The following is a 20,175-nucleotide window of genomic DNA, read 5'->3' as shown; positions in this document are numbered from 1 at the left end:
AGAAAATATAGGTACTAAGTAAAAACTGTCTAAATTTAAATGATAATGTATTACAATAAATAAATAAAAAATTTAAATTTATGAAATAGCATAGAAAATGAAAAATGATACAATAAAATAAATTGAGATTTAAATTAGTTTAATAATACAATAAAATTAATGGAAGGAAAGTGATAGTGTAGAATAGTTTGTCATAAATTAATCTTTACAAAGTCTTTTTATCCATTTTCTAATTTTTAATATCTTACATAAAATGAATTTTGTAAATAAGATAAGGGATATTTTCTAGAGTCCATTAATTGTGGCTAAAGATAAAATCGTAAATTGTATGTAATGTTTATATGTTGATTTTTAAGTATCTCAAATTCTTTAAAATGGTATTTATTTTTTTTTAAGCATTTTAAATGGTAATCTTAACTTTTATAGAATTTTTATTATTTTTAATGCAATTAATATATAGATATCTAGAAGGTTCTTCTCCTCTTTCTTTCTTGTGTCCGAGACTTCTTGTTAAATTTTAAAGTTTTTTTTTTTCTTAATTTTCTTTGGTAATGATTTTTTATGTAATTTTATTAATATTTAATTTAATATTAAATATTGTATATTAGATTGAATAAGTACAATTAAGATTGCGTCAAGTAGATGATCAATAAGTACAATACACCTGCTTCGAAACATATAAAAATTGACTCTTCTCTTTATTCATATTATATTGTAATTCATTTCTTGAATTGAATTTTTAATGTCATTATTATTTAGTAAAAAATATATCCACAATAGGGATTTATTAACAAATTTTATTTTAATTAATTGCGTTTGTTTAATTTGTTATTTAATAGTATAATAAATATTATTAAGAAATACATCAGAATTAATATTGCTAAGAATTGCACATGAACGGGTTAAATCTTCTTTTTATTTTATCTTAATTATTTGTACTAATATTGCTAAAAAATACATTTAAATTAAATTAAAAATTTTTTAGAAATTCATTAAAAAAACTCGAAATTCTCTAATAAAAAAATAGGAAAGATATTTAGATAGAAGCTCTTAAAAATTTCTCTTTGTTTCAGTTTTAATATAAATATATAGATATAAATATAAAGATAAATCAAAATGTAGAATAATTAAGAAAAAAAATTCTAAAAACAAAATAATAATAATTTAATTTAGGAAAATTTTAAATTAAAATTAAAATTTAAATATTAAAAATCATAAAATAAAATTTTAATAAAATGTAGAAAAATAGAGGGATATACAATGAATATAATTATATTTCCAATGTCATAATTAATAATTATATGAAAATATTAATTTTAAAATTATATTAATTTATCCAATTAAAATATAAAAAAATGAAGAAAAAACTAAAAAATTCCTAGAAAATGATAAATAAGAATACTAAATAAAGAAATGAACACCTTTTCTTTACTTTAACTTTAATATAGATATGTATGTTAAATTTAAAAATTATATTAATTGGTCCAATCAAAATATAGAAAAGTAAATAAAAAAATTTAAAAATTCTTAAAACAAATATAAATAAGAATACTAAATAGAGAGAATCACATTCTCTTTGCTTTACTTTAACTTTAATATGGATAGAGAGTTAATCTAATAATTAATAGTTATTTTATAAAAATAACTATATTAGTTAAAAATTCTTAAATGTAATTTGCAAATGTTTAATTTGTAAAATTGAAATTTAAAATGATTAAAATTTTAATTTTATCACATCAGATACTATTTTGTTAGTAAATCAAAACTTCATGAATTGTTTTGTTTTATATTAAAATTCATAAATAAATGGCATTTTATCTTCTTTTTTTTTTTAATTAACGATAACATATATGAATACTTGATAAAAGGACTAATATGAAGGTTTTTTAAAATGCCAAGGATTACATAGATGAATTTTAAATATATAGAGACTAATGCATAAATATAATTAAACTTTATATATTAATATATAAGTTTTGTCAAACTTTAGAAAATATAATAAATAGTATTTTGATTGTTTTTATTAAAATTAATAGCGATTTAATTATAATTTTAATGGCATGAATTGATTTATAAATTTATTAAAAACATCAAGGATTAAATAGATAAATATTTAAAAATATGGAGATAATGTTTTAAGTTTTCCCAAATGTTAGAAATTAAATTATAATTTATCAATTTTTTTTAATAGCCTAAGAGACTTGTTAAACGGGTGGATCGGGCGAAAGGAACTTCCCCCAGCCCCTCCTTTATTAAAAGTATTAAATATATATTAAAAAAAATTACGACTATATATTTATATATAAATTATTTTTATATATTAAAATAATGAATTCACGCCGAGTCTTACCAAACACCCACCAAAATAAGCCGGATTGGGAGCTCTTTTGTGGAAAATTATTAAAGAAAATTATTAGTTAGTTTTTATATTTTAATAAAATTTATTATTTAATTTTTATATTTTAAAAATAAATTATTAAGTTGAAAATAAATTATTTAGTCATTTAATTAATTTTTTTATTAATTAATGTTAATAAAATTATTATTTAATTTTTTTATTTTATAAAAATAATTATTTAGTTTTTCCATATAAAAAATACTTTTGATTCTATTAATTAATTAATCTTATAATTATTTTTTATACCTAAACTATTCAAATTCTTTCTCTCTTATTTTTATCTTATGCTCTCTTATTTCTTTCTCCTCACACATCTTCTCCTATGTTCACACCTTTATCCTCCTTGTTTTTTCTCTTTTTTTTTTTAATCTTTTGATAAAAAATTATACAAATTATTTACTCAAAAAAATTAATAAATTCTCCTAAATTTTTAACTAATCAAAGAATTTTTTTTTTTCAATGGAGAAAATATAAAAATAATGTCTAAAAAATTAAATAAAAATATTTAAATAATTCAAAAAGAAATATAAATTCAGATTTAGTCTTTTTATAAGAAAATTTATATTTTTATCTAAAAATATATTTTTCAAAGTATAGAGACAAACTAATTAGTTTAACTAAAATAGAATAACTAAATAGTAATATTTTTGAAAATATAAAGATTAACTAATTAATTTTTTTTTAAATAGATATTTAATAGTGTTTTTTTTTTTAAAATACAAAGTTTAAGTAGATAGTTTCATTACAATATAGGAGCTAAATAGTAATTTATTTCTTAATTGAATAGAAAAATATATAAATAAATTGCAAATAATCATAAAATTTTTCAATAAATTTAGTAGTAGTTTAATGAATAAAATAATAAAAAATTTAATAATATTTTCTAAACAAATTGTGCAAATCACGTAGAGTCTTTTCCTTAAAAATTAGAACTTTCTCTTTTATAATTGTAATTTAAATTCAATTTTATTTAATAATATTATTTAAATTATCATTAAAATCAATTTTAATATAATATTTAGAAAATACCAAAATTTTAAATTAAACTGAGTTTAAAATATTTTAATTATAAAAGTTATAGAATAATTATTATTTTATTATTTTTTTTAATAAAAGAAGTAATCAAACTAGAGTGAAAATGTGCAAGGTTAATATGATATGCAAATAAGAGGTAATTTGACCCATCTCCTCAAGTTTGATGTTATTTTATCTTCATTCCTCATCTTTAATTTGTCATTACAAAATTTTTGAATTTTAATTTTATTTTATAAAAATCAATTTAATTTAAAATTTCAAATTAAAAAAATAAAATCCCATTTCCCTCCTTTTAATTTTTTTTCTTAACTTTATAATTAAATTAATTAATATCAAAAAAATTATTATATTTCAATTAATTTTAGTAATAAAATTATTAATTATGCATATGTTATTTATTATTAATGAAATTTTAATTTATAATAATAATAATTCGAAATTTTTAAGTATTATTTTATTAATAATATATTATATTTCATCAATATTTTAGTTTTATAAGAAAATAAAAGTAAAATAAAATAATAAATAAAAATTTATAGATTTATTTGAATTAAATATTAATTTAATGTTTACTTAATGATAAAGATAAGAAAGATAAATAAAATGAGTAAAATGATAAATTTTATCTTTAAGAAAAAAGATAATTTTATCATTTTTAATCCAAAAATCTGTTATTACATATTAATAGAATTTCTGTAAATCTAAATTTGATTTTAAAAATCTTATAAAAATGAAAGATTAAAGTATCCAACTTCAATGCACTGTCACTACCCACTATGATTACCAATGAGAATGAAACTTTGGATATGAAATTGACTAAACATTGCATTTGGATTATTTATTGGATATTTAAAGTTTTCATTTTACACCATAAATACTTTTTTTTTTTTTGCATATTTTCCCCCTTTAAAAAAACAAAAATATTTTTCCTCTTAATACATATTACATTTTCTTTTTAAAAAAAATTATATAAAAACGTGGCTAATAAATTGAAACAAAAAGCATATTTTCTTTTATTTATTTAATTAATTTAAATTTAAATGAGAAAAGCAAAAACAATAAAATAAAATAAAATGATCTGGTTAATGCACCAAAAAAAGAAAGCTATGGGCTTTACTTTTATAAGAGAGAACAAAATGTAAGCCTTTTTTCTACAATTACAATACAAGAGCCTCCTCTCTTTCAAACACCAAAAGACGGAGACAGAGAGATGGCAGATTCAAAGATGATGACGATCTCAAGACTAGCACAATGGAGGATCGAGAAGTTAGGCCCTTGCTCTTGCAAAACATCTGATCCTTTCAAGATAGGAATCTGGAACTGGTGAGTATATATATATATATATATGCTCTTTTCATGACTCATATTGTCTGAGTTTCCTTTGTATATTTTAATATTTTTCTATCTGTCATTTTTGTCTTAATAGGCACTTGTCTGTGGAGAAGAATCGATACCTCCATGTTCGTTTGTTTCCAGAGCCATCTCGAGTTTCCATAGAGCAACCTCCTATTGCTACATTTATTCTTCGTGTTTTTAATGCTCGAGCTAACCGCGCGCCCTATATCTCTACTGGTACGATTTCATTTCTCTTGCTTATATTTTTGGTGTTATTGCTTATCTTTTTTTAATTTTTGTGACATATATATGGTTGGATTTGCTCGATTAAAAAAAAATTATATATAATAGTAGAAAAAACATATTGCATGTAAATTTTGGATAAATTTTGGAGTCTTCCATGGTTGATTAAGTCTGTGCTGTCTTTCTGTCGTGTTCACTTTTCCTCTTGTTCTTGATGACAACATGGAAGCCTTTGCTTCTGCGTTATCAGTATTTTAGCGACTATTAATCTTTTAAATTGATATGTGGAAATTTTATACCATCATTGGGCATTTTCTTTTGATAACTCTTACATTTTCATAACAGCATACCATGGAATCTAGATACTCACTACGCCTGTCAGATTGTTACATGCATTAACAACATAGTAATAGTGATGTAATAAAAATCTTTAACCTGTTTAGTGCTTCCAATAAGCAATGGTGAATTTCCTGTATGTTATATTGCAAAGCTTGTGGTTGATATGAGTGCAGCAGTTATAAATATTTTCTTGTTACGCTCATCATACAGTTCACGAAAGATTGCTGCGAACAAGCGATGACTTTGTCTGGCCTGTTGATTCCACCTTTCATGATCGCTTCATCATTGATGTCGAGTTTCTAGACCTCAAGATCTGGCACCTTCTGAATGTAAGCTCCTTTACATTATCATGTTTGATGTGATATGGTGTCGGTCTGCATGAATGTATCTCTTTTAGGCTCCGTTTGTTTTGCGTAATCTAATTTCTTCGATTGCACTTCAATTCCTAATGCTTTCAAATAATTAATCTAAAAGAATCAATAAATATTTGGCAATAAGCGTAGCAATTTGCATGTTTGTATATATGCATGCTCTTTTTACATGAAAGTTATAACTTTGTTGGTTCCTCTTCAAACCTTTGATCTTTCCTTGCTGAAAATACAGGGTGGGGAAGCCAGTTCCATATGGCCTAGTGATGGTATGATGCAGTCTATTTCAACCCAAAGCACACTTAGACGTCTCTCTCGCATGCTGGATGAAGCCATCCATGCTGATGTTACGATCCACACTGCTGATGGCACTTTAAGAGCACATAAAGCAATTCTTGCTGCAAGTTCACCTGTTTTCCAGAGCATGTTTCATCATGACTTCAAGGAAAAAGAGTCCTCTACAATCAACATAGAAGACATGTCAACGGAGTCTTGCATGGCTTTTCTCAGTTACTTGTATGGAACAATTAAACAAGAGGATTTCTGGAAACACCGTTTAGCATTGCTTGAGGCTGCGAACAAATATGATAATGCAGACCTTAAAGATGCTTGTGAGGAGAGCCTCGTGGAAGATATCAATACTGGAAATGTACTTGACAGGCTGCAAGAGGCCTGGCTTTACCAGTTGGACAAGCTGAAGAAAGGATGCTTGGCGTACTTATTTGATTTTGGCAAGGTATATGATGCTAGAGAAGAAATCAACAACTTTTTCAGGCAAGCAGACAGGGAATTGATTCTGGAAATGTTCCAAGAAGTCTTTACAATTAGGAAACCAGTATATAATTTACCTTGTGAAGTCCTCTAAAGAAGTGGTTACTGTTACATAGTTGCGTATAATGTGAAGTTGGTTTTTCTGTTTGTCATTGAGCAGTGGTGTTCAGGGTGTGAAGTTTCGTTTGTGCTGTTGTAACTAACGCAGAATTTCACTAAAGGATAGTGTAACTACAAAATTTGTTTGTATTAATTTGTGTAATATAAATTTGTCTTTTATATACTTAGATATAAATTTCATTTTTAACTACTTTTTGTGAATTCATCTTCTATTAGATTTTTTTTATTATTTTTTTATATAATTATCAAAATAAAACCCTAATTAAAATTAAATATTTCCTTTTTTTTTTTTTGAGAGTTTACAAGCATCTTTCTAGCCCGTTACGTCAATGGTCAAAAACCGTTTGCCATGGAAATTAGGGGTATCACTGTATCAGGAAATATTCCTGTGGGAAGCTATAATCCATATGATAAATGTTCGGATGGAAACAAATCTTTAAATTTTCTTTTTATTTTTTTATTTTTTCACGTGTGTAGGAAGGAAGATTTGAACCTTATTATTGCTCAAATTTTTTTTTAAAAAATTTTTGTTCCATCTAGATAAAAGTATTACCCAGAAAATATAAAATATAAATTTTAATTTAATAATATTAAAATTATATTTAATATTATGAATTCTCAAATTAAATGAAATGAAAAAGAAAATCCATAAGATACACATAGAGTAACTTTTTGAGAGGGAAGGAATGATACTGTGATGAGAAAAGAATGCAAGAAAAGAAAAACAAGGGATGAAAGAAAGCGAATAATTAAAGTGTGAGAAGAGGTGTGCTCAAAAGCAGTAGGACAGATCTAATCACTCTTTAACTTTTTAAATTATCATAATGTGAAAGCTATTTGCATTAGTGCGGCCTGATCGAGTATTCATCAACTCTAAAACATCCAGATAAAAAGTGATCATATATATATATATATATATATATATATATATATATATATATATATCTTTTGGGTGCTGTGGACAAACCTTTGATTAATCTATAGAAATATTCACTTGTATTTTGGAATCAACAAGACTGTCTTATACTACTGTCAATTAAATTAAAATATACATCAGCTCTTATAATTTTAAATGAGTTTGATTCGATTCTACGATTTTGTTGATTATTATTATTTTTTAATTTAAATTTTTTATTATTTTAATTTAATTTAATTCAGAATCACCGACAAATTTCATCCTATTTAAACGTTAAATAAAAGAAACATATTTTTCTCATTTAATATATAAGTTTTTTCTTTAATTAGACTAAAAAATGGACTTAATTAATATAAAGCAGGAAAAAACTGCCCATAATACCATTTTTTTAAAAAAAAAGTTTTGCATCCTTTTTTTTTCAAAGGTTTTGTTGCCTTTACCTTTTTTTCTCTGTACATGATTTCACTTTATCTGGATCATTCGAAGGAAAACATGGTGATCTGTCACTTGTTACAGATGTCCCTTATTCAAGAAAAACCCAGGTGATTCATCACTTTATATTACTATATATGTATATATATCTATATAAGACCATGCATGGATGCCCTCCATGCACTAGCTAGCCCTTCTCTGTCTGTTAGTGATCATGAAGAATCCAATGCGACTATTCTCCGTCGTTTTCCTTCTCTTGCTGCTTGTGGCCACGGGTAAGTGGTAACTCTCCACTCATTCTCTAATATTCTACTTGCTTGTGATATCCATGACCATTGATCGATTCAAATTAATAACGAGGTTCTTGCAACACATATATATATACATATATATATATAAAGTTCAAACTTATAAATCTCACTTAACTTGAAGTCATATTACTTTAGTGACATCACTCTTCCATTAACCTACTAAAAAAACTTGTAATTCTCTTCTAAATAACTGCATGCAGTATAATAATAATGATGATCTGGTGGTTGAGCAGAGATGGGGCCAATAATGGTTGCTGAGGCCAGGACATGCGAGTCTCAGAGCCATCGATTTAAGGGTATATGCATTCGGCACAGCAACTGCGCTACTATTTGCCAAACTGAAGGCTTCCATGGAGGACACTGCCGAGGGCTACGCCGTCGCTGCTTCTGCACTAAGCATTGTTAGTCTATATATATATATGTATAATATCAGAGTGAGAGGACTAGCAAATCATACGTTATCCTCTTCACTAGGGTTTTGTGAGCTTCAGAATAAGATTATGGTTCGTGCGTTTGTCATGTGTGATCCTTAATTAAGTATGTGTTAACCCTGTTTTGGCTTAATTTGTATTTCTTTAATGAGACTATGATTCTGCTTATCTATCTCTGCTGTCACAATCCAGGAGATTCAAACTTATTGAATATTTTTCGTTGCTCTCAATTGACAATTAATTGTGTTCCTCGAAAATAAAAGTGATTTTTTTTTTTCACCGAGTTTCAGTACATATATTTAACCCTGGAAATGACAAACTAAACCACGACTACCTAACAAAACAGGTCTACATGCAATCATTACTGAAAAATAAAAGGAGCCAGCCAGAGTCGTAGCAAGCAGCAAATCCCATCCAAAAGAGCTACACAGCAAATTAGAACCAAGCAACGAAATCCTCAATACAGTTTATCCCCTTGCTCTGAGATATATATATATATATATATATATATATATATATATATGCAGTTAGCTTCCCGAAGAGTATGCTGAACAAGGACAGTAGGAAGTGATTAATACTGCAGACAGTGGAATTGAGATTCGAGGACAAATGCCAAGGAGCATCATCACGATGTCGAAAACCAAGATTCAGAAGGGCAATGCCTATTGAGCATGAAAATAATGTAGATAAAAGAACCCATGCTCTCTCCCAAAACTCCCCCAATAACACCAGCACTAGGCTTCCTAAGAGAGGATCCATCAACATTTTATTTGTATCAATTTGGAGCAAAGAGGGACTATGACATAAATAAATCCCAGATTAAATCTAAATAAGAAAAATCCTATAAATAATAATAATATATCCATATTCCTAAAAAAAGAAAGAAGCTCTCAATCACAATAAGACACAAAACAGAATCATGGAGCAAAAAGAGGAAGTTGTGAATTCCTTGTTATTGAAAATAAACTCAATTCTAGCAAGCCAAATAGACCATACAATAATGTAGAATTCATATCAACATGATTTCTAGTGTTAGATCTCTCATGGAATGCACACTATTCACAGGTTGATTGTATTGGAAAGCTTAGGATTTTTAGTTGAGAGACTTATATTAAGTTTTTTTTCTTACTTTTTTATCTTAATAAAATATCTTGCTTATCAAATAAAAAGAAAAAAAGCACGGAAACAAACATTATACTGGGAAATAATGTTAAATTATTTATACCCTATAAATTAAATATGATAGTTAAATTTTTTTCAGTCATTAATTTAATAAATTTTTCTTATTTAAATTTATTTCATAATAAATTAAAATAAAAATATATAATAAAATTTATATATTAAATATATAAATTTTACATATTTATATTAAATAAACACGGTACTATCCCACACGTTCATATTCTTAAAATTATATAACTCATAGAGTGCCAGTGATCATGACCGTGTCTAATCAATCATGTCTCACACAACCGTATTCTCATACCTAACTCATTAGGTGCGCTCGACTATGTCAAATCATTTCTTAAAAAATGTAACATGACATATTTAATTAAAAATTTGGCGGACTCTTATTTTATTTTTGTTAGTAATTTTAATGTTATTATTGAAAATTAATGTGTAAATTACTAATAAAAAATAATGGGAAAGATGTATGGCATATAAAAAGAATGGTAACAATAAAAAGAAATAATCTTAATATATTAGAATTATTTTAAGAATTTAAATTTTTTAATTGAAAATTAAATAAAAAAATAAGCAATAATTAATTTCATTTAATTTAATAATAATAAAATTATTTTTAAAATTATAAAATTTCAAATTTAAACTTGGACAAAAATTTAATAAAAAAAATGAGGCCGGTGAAAATTTTATCACATGTTTTTCCATGTCACGGACTGAAACAGAGAAAGCAAATGGAGGACAGCTGTAAATAATGATCAGCAGACTGCAGACATGAGTGTGTCCCCACATGTATATAGTAGTGCAATAGCTAAAGGACACACAATTACTTGTCAGAAAACGCAAAAAGAAATTAAAGACGGATCAGAAAGCAATGAATAATGTTAAAAGAGTGCAGTGGAAAGATAAGTTTTTCAAAAGAGAATAAGACGAAATAATAAAGTTAATCTCCCATCCCTTTTAAGCAGCCTCGTTTTCCTATGTTTATACGCGGTGATTTGTTTTTTCTTGATGCATACTTGTATATAACGGATCTTAATGGATGCATATCCCCACCCCATTGAACTATCTACTCTATCTCTTTCTGTGGCTGTGTGCGACATGAAGCATTCTACGCGTCTATTTTCAGCACTTTCCTTCCTCCTCCTGCTGCTTGTGGCCACTGGTAAACTTTCCCACCATTCTTATGATATGCTTGCTTTTGATTGTATATGTATTGATGGGGTTTGAATTTGATGTTGGGTTGTGCAGAGATGGGGCCAATGATGGCGGAGGGCAGAACATGCGAATCTCAAAGCCATAAGTTCAAGGGAATATGTTTGAGCGACACTAACTGCGCTTCCGTTTGCAAAACGGAAGGGTTCACTGGAGGAGACTGTAAAGGTGCACGTCGTCGCTGCTTCTGCACTAAGAAATGTACCTAGTCTACGATATCAGATTAAAGTGGACTCAAGAGCAGAATCTCTAAAATTTACTGGGAATGTGTGTGCTTGAGAATAATTATAAGAAGATTATCTTATGGTGGTGTCGTGTTAGTTTGTCTTTAACCGATGCTTAATTATCTCTAAATTGTAATAACCTTAATTATCTTGGCTTGGCTTGGATAATTAATGTCTTTCTGAGCATATAACTTCTCTCTTTCTCTCCTTAATCTTTTATTTTTCAACCTCCTCCATAGATCTAATCATATCATATCCAACATAATCAAACTTAATAAAAGACTTCTCTTTCTTTGTTTATTATCAACGATACAATCACTATTCCCAGAGCTGAAACAAATGGCACTTATTCCAAGTGATTAAACATAAAAGATGAGTCGCACTAAGAGTATGGAAGCTAAAACATAAGCTGCTTTGTCGCATTTTCTTTTGACAAAAAAGAAAGAAATTGAATTAAAGTCATTTATCAAAGACTTAATATCAACAATAATATTCTGGATCGATAAAAGAATCGTTGGAAAGCATTAATGGCTAATTGAGAGTCACCTTCAACGACCAAATTTTTAACACCTTTAGTTTTCATTGGATTGCTTCTTTGCAACAAGCAAGACTTTTAGGATTAACAAATCTGCAAAACCAATAAGTTATAACTCAATATTATTGAAGTTATTTTCAAGTCTGTATGTTCTTGAGTCGAATCTTAATCAAGTTAATTTATTAAAAAAAATTAATAACCTAAAATTGTTTAATTAATTGTAATAATTATATTAATAAACATAACTGATCACACATAGTAATTTTTTTATGAATTTTTTATTTATGAGGATTTTTTTAAAACTGGAAAAAATATTATTAAAATTTGAAGCCTTACAAACACAGCCAGCTAACAGGCGACCACAAGAATTGCCATTGGATAGGAGAGCAGACCGAATTCATAGCAGCCCTACATGCTTGTGCATGAGACACTAGCACAATTGAAAGGGGAACAAATCCCAACTGACAAGAAGGGGTTAATATTTATTATATAATAGCTTTCCGAATGAAATTATTAATACTTAATCATTATAATAATTATCTACAATCAGTTAAATAGCCTTCATCTAATAGTTGAAAACGTTATATAAAGTCGATTAAATATATTAATTTTTAAAAAATTTTCAACTACTCTGAACAATGATCATCAAATATCGGCACAATGATGTATAGTGAGCCATACCAATGAGTTAGAAAAAGTCGATTCAATCAAATTTTATTAAAATAACTCGAATAACATATAATTTTATTAGAAATTAATGAATTTAATTTAAGGAAATAATATGCATAATAAGTTTGTTAATATCAATATCTTTTTATTAATTATTATTATTATTATTATTATTATTATTATTATCTGCTTAAAACTAAATTAAATAATCGGCTTTCGATTAAAGAATTTAACGTGATTGTCAAAATATCAATACTCAGTTACAAGGTCAAAGCAAAAAAAGAGTCATGATTAGGTCCAAGATTGACCATAACGTGGTTCGAGTCAACCACGCTAGATGAAGCAAAACTCAAACTATCTGGACCAAGAAAAAGAAGACTCAAATAACTTAGACTGAGTAAAAAGATGCTCAGACTGATGGCACTTAATAAACACAAATGAAATATCAAAATAAGTGTGAATACTCGCCTGATGGATTGAGCATTAACCTTATCAAGTATTTACAATATTAGTCAATGATTAAAATAGATTCATAAATAGAGAATATCGAAATATCAATTGGATATTCAATATTCTTATAAATAGCTACAATAGCTCATTGGACATCTTACTTCCAATCAAATTTCTAACCTGAGCATCATAATAGTTAGTCAATGGGCCACTAATTTCACATTTCTCTTTGTTTTTCAGACTGATTTGATATTGTGATTAGACTTTGATAATTCACGGCTGCATCAATTACTATTATTATTAAACCATCAATTACTAATTTTTAAAATTTTTCTTCAAATAAAAATACTTATCAAACACTTCAAATGAATAATTGAAAATTTAAATATGTTATTGGCTCTTAATTGTTCATTCAATTAGTACTAAATATATAAAATATTGAGAAAAGTACAGAAACTACGGCAAATTAAAGTCTACAGTACAAAGCAAAAATTGGATTTCAGTCTTCAATGTAAAGCAAGGAATATTTAGGTTCTCCAATTTTGCTTGTCGTACTTGCAAAAAATTATTGGTTAATAAACTAAATAAGTGCATAAAAAATCATTGAACCAACCAGTGGTTGGATTAGATCAATAGCATGAACTGATTTTCAAGCAAATTTTGCATTCAAAATTAAGATTTAAATTTTATAATGGTCATTATTGAAAAAGATTTTACTTAAACATTATTATTAAAATTTGTTTGTTAATATATACATACAATTGTTTTATAATGACGGGAATCGTGATTTAATTTGAACCCTGACTTGTGCAATCATTTTGTTAAAAATTTTATTAATGTAGATAAACTCATCCCTATTTGGTAAACTCACCACCATTCTTATCATATGCTTGCTTTTGATTGTATGTAAATATTGACGGGGTTTGAATTTGATGTTGGGTTGTGCAGAGATGGGACCAATGGTGGCGGAGGGAAGAACATGCGAATCTCAGAGCCAAAAGTTCGAGGGAATATGCTTGAGCGACACTAACTGCGGTTCCGTTTGCAAAGAGGAGACTGCAAAGGTGCACGTCGTCGCTGCTTCTGCACTAAGGAATGTTAGTCTCCGATATCAGAGTAGAGTGCACTCACGAGCAGAATCTCTAAAATTTATTGGGTTTGTGTGTGCTTGAGAATAATTATAAGAAGATTATCTTATGGTGGTGTTGTTTTAATTTGTCTTTAAGTGATGCTTAATTATGTCTAAAATAATGTAATAACCTTAATTATCTTGGCTTGGCTTACATAATTGATGTCTTTCTGACTCTTGACTCTTGAGCATATAACCTCTCTCTCTCTCTCTCTCTCTCTCTCTCTCTCTCTAAATCTTTTATTTTTCCATCTCCTCCATAGATCCTCAATCAGATCATATCCACCATCAAGCGAACTTAATAAAGACTTCTTAACCTATCATTGTTTAATTAATAGAAAATTATTATCTTGCCTCTCTATCTTAATAAAACTAATTAAATGATTCTCCAATTTTGAAAACTATATTATTCTTTAGTCCCTTCATGCAAACTAAATAATTTAAGAATTAAAAAATAGATGGACTATATAATTATATTATTTAGTTATAGGAAATGAATGAGATTCAAATTAATTTGGGTATTAAAAAATAAACGAAATAAAAAAATACAAGATTAAAAAATTTGTTTTTCAAAATAAAAAGTCTAAATAATTAATTTTATTAAAATTAAAGGATTAAATAATAATTTTCTTAGTTAATTTTAATATTTTATTAATAAACATATCTCAATTCTTTCCAAAATAAATAAACATCAGTCTAAATTTAATTGGAGGATCTTTGATAAAAATACTTACAATTTTCTCTTTTTAATCCATTTTTACGGCCCCTTTTCGTCTTCTTAATTTTTAATTTACATTATATATAGTAAATTAATAATTAAATAAATATAGAAAAATAAATTATATAATAATACTTATAAATTTTAATTATTATATTTTAAACAAAATTTAAATCTTTTATAGATTATTATAATTTTAAAATATAATTATTAACAAAAATATTTTACATAAAATTATTAATTAAATTATGTAAAATTAAATAAATTTAAATAATATTTAAAATAATCGAATAATTTAAAATAAAATTTAATTGAATTAAAAAAATTCAAATATTAAAATTATTAACAAAATAACACCGAAAGTTGCCATGGAACTATTCAAATAGTTCACGTTGTGTCGTTTTTGTGGGTCCTCTCTGTAATCGGGATTTGGGTTTTTAGAAGATTGGTGCTTGGATTTGTAATGAAAGTGTTTGCTTTAATCGTAATCAAGCTGTGTTCATTTCACCACGACTTACTGAGAATTTCATGTATTAATTTCTGTTTTCATCACTGTTGAAACTCTTAAACTGGGTAGAGATTAGAGAAGAGAGAAGAGAAGCTTTGGGAATTCAGAAATTGCAAGTTGGAAATTTTGGACTTCCATTAGATAAATTGTCTACTATGATACAACAGAGAATCCATCTTTCAAACACCAGTGTCCTTAAATGCGGCTGGGAAACAATCATCATGACTTCATTGGCTTTGAAAGAGATCAAATGAAGGGAGGGGGGGGGGGGGGGGTGTGGGAAATGAATTTCACTGTACACAAAATCAATAATGGTAGTGTACAGTTTCTTTTATCTTGCAAGGACCTGTATGCACAAACAATATCTTCTCTGCCTCAGATCAATTAACAGTTTTCGCCCCGCCCAAAGGATATCCTTTCAGAGACCAAAAGCCAAACTGCACAACATTCTCTACCAGTATTCCATTATTTGCATTCCAGCTCAAGGAGTGTTAAGTTGGATAAAGAGGGGATGATGCTTGAAAAGCATCAAGAAAGTTAGATCCATCATCTAGAGATTTTTGGTTTCTTCACGTTGATTTACTGAAAGGTAATTGCTTTGCTCCTCTTTCCACAGCATCTCTCCATAGCCTATATCTTACTCCTAGCTTATCATAAGAAACTGGTGAATTCCATACATTAGCCCCATTGATCATTCGCTCCTGCTGACCAACTACAAGCCGCAAATCCTCATTTAATACCTGTTTCATACAAATGCCAGAAGTAGTGAAATGTAAGAAGCATCAAGCACAGGGCAAAAATGATCATTACGCTCCCACCCCACAAAAAAAGAGGAGAATCTTAATCTACGCTGGGTAGGCAAATCTAGTTTGATAAGCCCCACAACAAATCAACCAAATGGACGAAGCTGGGAACCAGACCTAAAGGATGCAACCTTCACCGCTAAGCCAACCTCATGGGTTAATAATCTTTTGTTCCCACCCTCACCAGAGGCATTCTCTCTAGGCCTAGGTGCTGGAAATTCTTCAAGATTCCACCATGTAGGAGACTAGGGCATCCTTAAAAGATTATCACTAGCCAACAGCAAGCACAGCCATTTTCTGGTTGGAAAGTTGATTTTTAATCTCATTATCAAATAAATTTTCACAACTTAACCTAGCTGGATGAGACCTTGAAGCAATCTCAGGCAACAATGTTCAATGCGGCAATTCAGCTAAAAAGTTAAAACTACGCTCTGTATCAACCATAAACATATGAAATATAAGTTCATTTTAACAATTTTGTTACCTGTTCAGCAAAATGTCTCCACAGATAGTGCATGAAAGGAATGTGCTTTAGCATGGGAGCAAAATCAAGAGACATTCTGTATAATAACCTAGTCTTTTGTCTTGATGAAGGCAAGCATACATGAAGTTGGTGAAGATGAGTTGCACATTGCCTGGTATTTTTCCCCTCTAGCTTTCCGGGCTTTGAGATCCCAATGGTTGATAATACCATACAAGGTGGTCGGAATTCCATATCTATTGGATAGGGGTCCCAGTATCCTTGGAGCCCAGATGCAGGCGTTAAAAATTTCACCAAGCTGAGAATTTTGATCACAAGCAAAAGAAATATAAAGTTTTGTCAGCATTACTTATTATGACAGCAAGTTTGTGCATCTTGAAAAGGTAAAAAAAAAAAATCATGCTCATACTTCTGAAATGATGGTTATTTTCAACACTAAAGTTGGAGGAGCAAACCTGGGGACACTCCAACCCTTTGCAAAGGTAGATGTGTGAGTAAAGGGGGCATGCGCAAGATCTAACAGGTTATCCAGAAGAAGACCATGTTCCACTGAAAGTTCCATGACAATCTGTCATATGCAAGGACATAGTAATCAGTATATGGGATGACACACTGCTTATTAAAATTCATGTAAACATTCACCAACTTTTTCATCATTCACCAAAAGCCAAAAAGATCTAGGTGCATCGGAATCCTGAAATGTACCTCAGCATGGACTACAAAACCTGAAGGAGGCTCTAGTGAGGGAAGCGTTGCTGCTGGAGGGTCACTGCCAGGCCAAACCCATATCATCCCTTCTTGCTCAAAACATGGCAATGACTTTATCTTCACATTTAGTAGTCGTGTAGATGGCATCTTCTCACATTTTCCATCTGTTGAGTATTCCCATCCTGATATTTCACCAAATTTTCAAGAATTAATAATATATACTTTCTTGCCATACTTAATTGCTAGTTTATGATTATCAGCCTTATATAAAAGAAAGTTTCCACTATACGTTGAATATAGAATATAATATTCAAATTATTTCCTTCATTTCTTACTGACCATGGTAAGGACATTGGATCCGACCCTCATTTACTGAACCAAGGTGAAGAGGACAGGCTCTATGCGCACAGGTGTTCTGGACACATCCAGGTTTCCCATCTTTCCCACGAAAGACAACCCATGGTTCCTCAAAACAATCAATCGGAATCTAAACAGAGGTAAAATAACTTGTGAGGAGACATCCACAAATAATTGAGGTTCTACAGCTCAGAAAGGTTTCCCAGGGAACAAAGGGAAAAAAGAAAAAAAACAACAAAATAAGTCAGATGATGATGATAATGATGCAGTGGTATAATTCATTTTACTTGTCCTATGCAATGACTTGAAAATTTCATTTGTGATGACACTAGATGATGTGATTGGTATCTGGAAAATAAGTATTTAATAATAAAGCATGAATCACTTATACTTGAAAGAATAGCTTACCATTGTGTCATCCTTCAGATCAGTAGAGAAGGCAACAGGATACCAGAAATTCTTAAGGTAGGAAGTGTAAGGTTGAACTGGACCTGAAACATTCAAGCTTTTCCATGGCAATCTCCCTTTTACAGTATCCAGAGATTGGGTAGAAGTACTAGGAGGAGGGGATGTTTGGTCAGTCTCTGTTGTGCTTCTATCTTGTAACAGCCTATCATTAACCAATGCTTCCATGTAAGCTAGTTTATCTAAAGCAGTAGCAACCCTTGCTTCAGATATATGAACCTGTTTTTATTTATGGATCAGACATCATAATGTTGATGAAATAGAAGATGAAGGAAAGAATCTCATCACTTGAATGGTAAACAATGAAGGGTTTTTCTTCACAGAGTATTGATGAACATAGGTCTCACTGGATTTACAGGATGCATCCCAATCTAATGAATCTATGTAACCAATTAATAATTATTCCTGGCTCATTTGGCTTATGAAAAATATTTAAAATTTTGTTTTTGGCCATATTTTCCATCTCAATATGTATAATCTGCAGACCTGTTGGTGAGCTTGGGCTAGTTCTTCTTGCAACTCAGCAAGCTCCTTCCTCAAGGTTCCAATTGACTTGTACTCGCGAGCTAGAGGATTTAAAACTTCCACAACCTTCATCCGTATATCTCAAGGTAAGAAGTCAACTTGCAAATGATAAGCCCATAAAAAATGCAACATAATAATCTTAGATAATATAGACAGTGTCAGATTCTAATGTCATATGTACAATGATTTTGAGGGAACTAAAAGCTCAAAGAACAGACTCAAATTAATTATAGTATCCATAACTCAAACTTAAACCAACTTCCATTCTGCCCAATATATTATCTATCATAAACACAAACATTAGCTCAAGGAGTTAAAAAATATAAGACCTTTTCATGAAGGAGCATGATGGTGAGAACATCTTGTCGAGCTCGCCAGTCACAGTACTGAATGTCATATCTAGCCAGTTCGAGTGCTTGATTTACGTCCAAGAATTTCCCTTTAGATCGTGGTATCTTAGACCTTGGATCCTCAACGTCAAAGATGGTACCCCATAAACTCTTCTTCTCTAGCGGCCCACCTTCCTCCCCAAATATTGCAAACACCCGAAATCCACCCCTAACTCCCTGAAAACACACAAATTAATTACAATCCAAGCTACCAAAGCATCTAGAAATTTGCACTTTTAGCATAAATCTAGATCTTTGCAAAGACAATAAAAAACCAAAACCCGTATTCACATGCAATATGTGCTTAATAGTGATCCAAGTTAGAACTAATCTAACAAATCAATCAACCTAAATAAATGTTATGTTCCTCTAGATTAGCCATTACTAAAATAAGTCCAGCCTGAGAAGAAATATTTTTAGGTTTGCTACCATTCCACCACAAGCTGAAGTACAATTCCATTGACAATCATGGATCACCTTAATCAAAACGTTCTCTAAAGATACTAGGAAGTGCCCGTTTAACTTCAGCAGATGATATCTACTAAAAATCCCGTATCCTAGAATCAAGCCGTTTTCCATTTATTTTAGAAGGTACCCAGATAAGATTGTCAAAGAAAAACATAAAAAGAACACATTTTAGTGCCTGAGTATCCCCAAACAAAGCTAAAATTTAACACACAAACAAATCATCAGTATTGAAATTTCCAACAAGATTAACAACTACCCAGATAAGTTCAGCAAATAAAGAAACAAAAAAAGGGTACCTTTTTAGTATTAAGGATAGATGATCTGCAGAGAGAAATGGGGAGAGAGAACGCTGCAGCAGTAGCAATAGTGTTCATGGCGTTTGAAAAAAGCAGAGTCCAAAACCGCGGAGAAAAAAAAAAAAAAAAAGAAAAAGTAGACAATTTTAGTGAGGGAGATTTATTTGTTGATAAGAGGCTGGTGTTCCGCGTGATCTCGCTGTCCTGCCATGGGTTGCCACGTGGACAAGGGGGACAAAATTGCATAAAACGTGGCACCTCCTTCTTCCACAAGCTTTCATGGGCCTTAATATCTTGCCACGTCGGATTTCCAAGATATATTTCTCTATCCCTTTGTGCTTGCGTGTGTTTGGG

General features: G+C 29.2%; 3 protein-coding genes and 1 pseudogene across 3 annotated transcripts; 3 read left to right on the top strand and 1 right to left on the bottom strand.

Moving 5' to 3' along the window:
• The first annotated feature begins 4,477 nt into the window (after positions 1-4,477).
• On the top strand, positions 4,478-6,799 carry LOC110640400 (BTB/POZ domain-containing protein At1g21780). Its single transcript, XM_058131070.1, has 4 exons — positions 4,478-4,756; positions 4,860-5,005; positions 5,561-5,679; positions 5,954-6,799. The coding sequence occupies exons 1-4, from the start codon at positions 4,644-4,646 to the stop codon at positions 6,581-6,583; spliced, it is 1,008 nt and encodes a 335-aa protein (XP_057987053.1). The 5' UTR covers positions 4,478-4,643; the 3' UTR covers positions 6,584-6,799.
• A 1,224-nt stretch (positions 6,800-8,023) lies between these two features.
• Positions 8,024-8,787, top strand: LOC131171066 (defensin Ec-AMP-D2-like). Its single transcript, XM_058130517.1, has 2 exons — positions 8,024-8,232; positions 8,502-8,787. The coding sequence occupies exons 1-2, from the start codon at positions 8,172-8,174 to the stop codon at positions 8,672-8,674; spliced, it is 234 nt and encodes a 77-aa protein (XP_057986500.1). The 5' UTR covers positions 8,024-8,171; the 3' UTR covers positions 8,675-8,787.
• A 2,090-nt stretch (positions 8,788-10,877) lies between these two features.
• On the top strand, positions 10,878-11,532 carry LOC110640442 (defensin-like protein). The gene is made up of 2 exons (XM_021791752.2): positions 10,878-11,046; positions 11,133-11,532. The coding sequence occupies exons 1-2, from the start codon at positions 10,920-10,922 to the stop codon at positions 11,303-11,305; spliced, it is 300 nt and encodes a 99-aa protein (XP_021647444.2). The 5' UTR covers positions 10,878-10,919; the 3' UTR covers positions 11,306-11,532.
• A 3,907-nt stretch (positions 11,533-15,439) lies between these two features.
• LOC131171325 (chlorophyllide a oxygenase, chloroplastic-like) lies at positions 15,440-19,938 on the bottom strand (annotated as a pseudogene).
• Between the last annotated feature and the right edge of the window lie 237 nt (positions 19,939-20,175).

Source organism: Hevea brasiliensis, chromosome 12, assembly GCF_030052815.1.
Source record: "Hevea brasiliensis isolate MT/VB/25A 57/8 chromosome 12, ASM3005281v1, whole genome shotgun sequence".
Classification (NCBI taxonomy): Eukaryota; Viridiplantae; Streptophyta; class Magnoliopsida; order Malpighiales; family Euphorbiaceae; genus Hevea; species Hevea brasiliensis.
Note: the sequence above shows the minus strand (reverse complement) of the source record. Positions and strands in the feature narration are given on the sequence as shown.

Excerpts from the sequence above, each read along its gene's own strand:
- LOC110640400 (XM_058131070.1), top strand. The coding sequence starts at position 4,644 with ATGGCAGATTCAAAGATGATGACGATCTCAAGACTAGCACAATGGAGG. Across the intron at positions 4,757-4,859 it reads AAGATAGGAATCTGGAACTG|GCACTTGTCTGTGGAGAAGA; the intron begins GTGAGTATATAT and ends TTGTCTTAATAG. Across the intron at positions 5,006-5,560 it reads CGCGCCCTATATCTCTACTG|TTCACGAAAGATTGCTGCGA; the intron begins GTACGATTTCAT and ends CTCATCATACAG.
- LOC131171066 (XM_058130517.1), top strand. The coding sequence starts at position 8,172 with ATGAAGAATCCAATGCGACTATTCTCCGTCGTTTTCCTTCTCTTGCTG. Across the intron at positions 8,233-8,501 it reads CTTGCTGCTTGTGGCCACGG|AGATGGGGCCAATAATGGTT; the intron begins GTAAGTGGTAAC and ends GTGGTTGAGCAG.
- LOC110640442 (XM_021791752.2), top strand. The coding sequence starts at position 10,920 with ATGGATGCATATCCCCACCCCATTGAACTATCTACTCTATCTCTTTCT. Across the intron at positions 11,047-11,132 it reads CCTGCTGCTTGTGGCCACTG|AGATGGGGCCAATGATGGCG; the intron begins GTAAACTTTCCC and ends TGGGTTGTGCAG.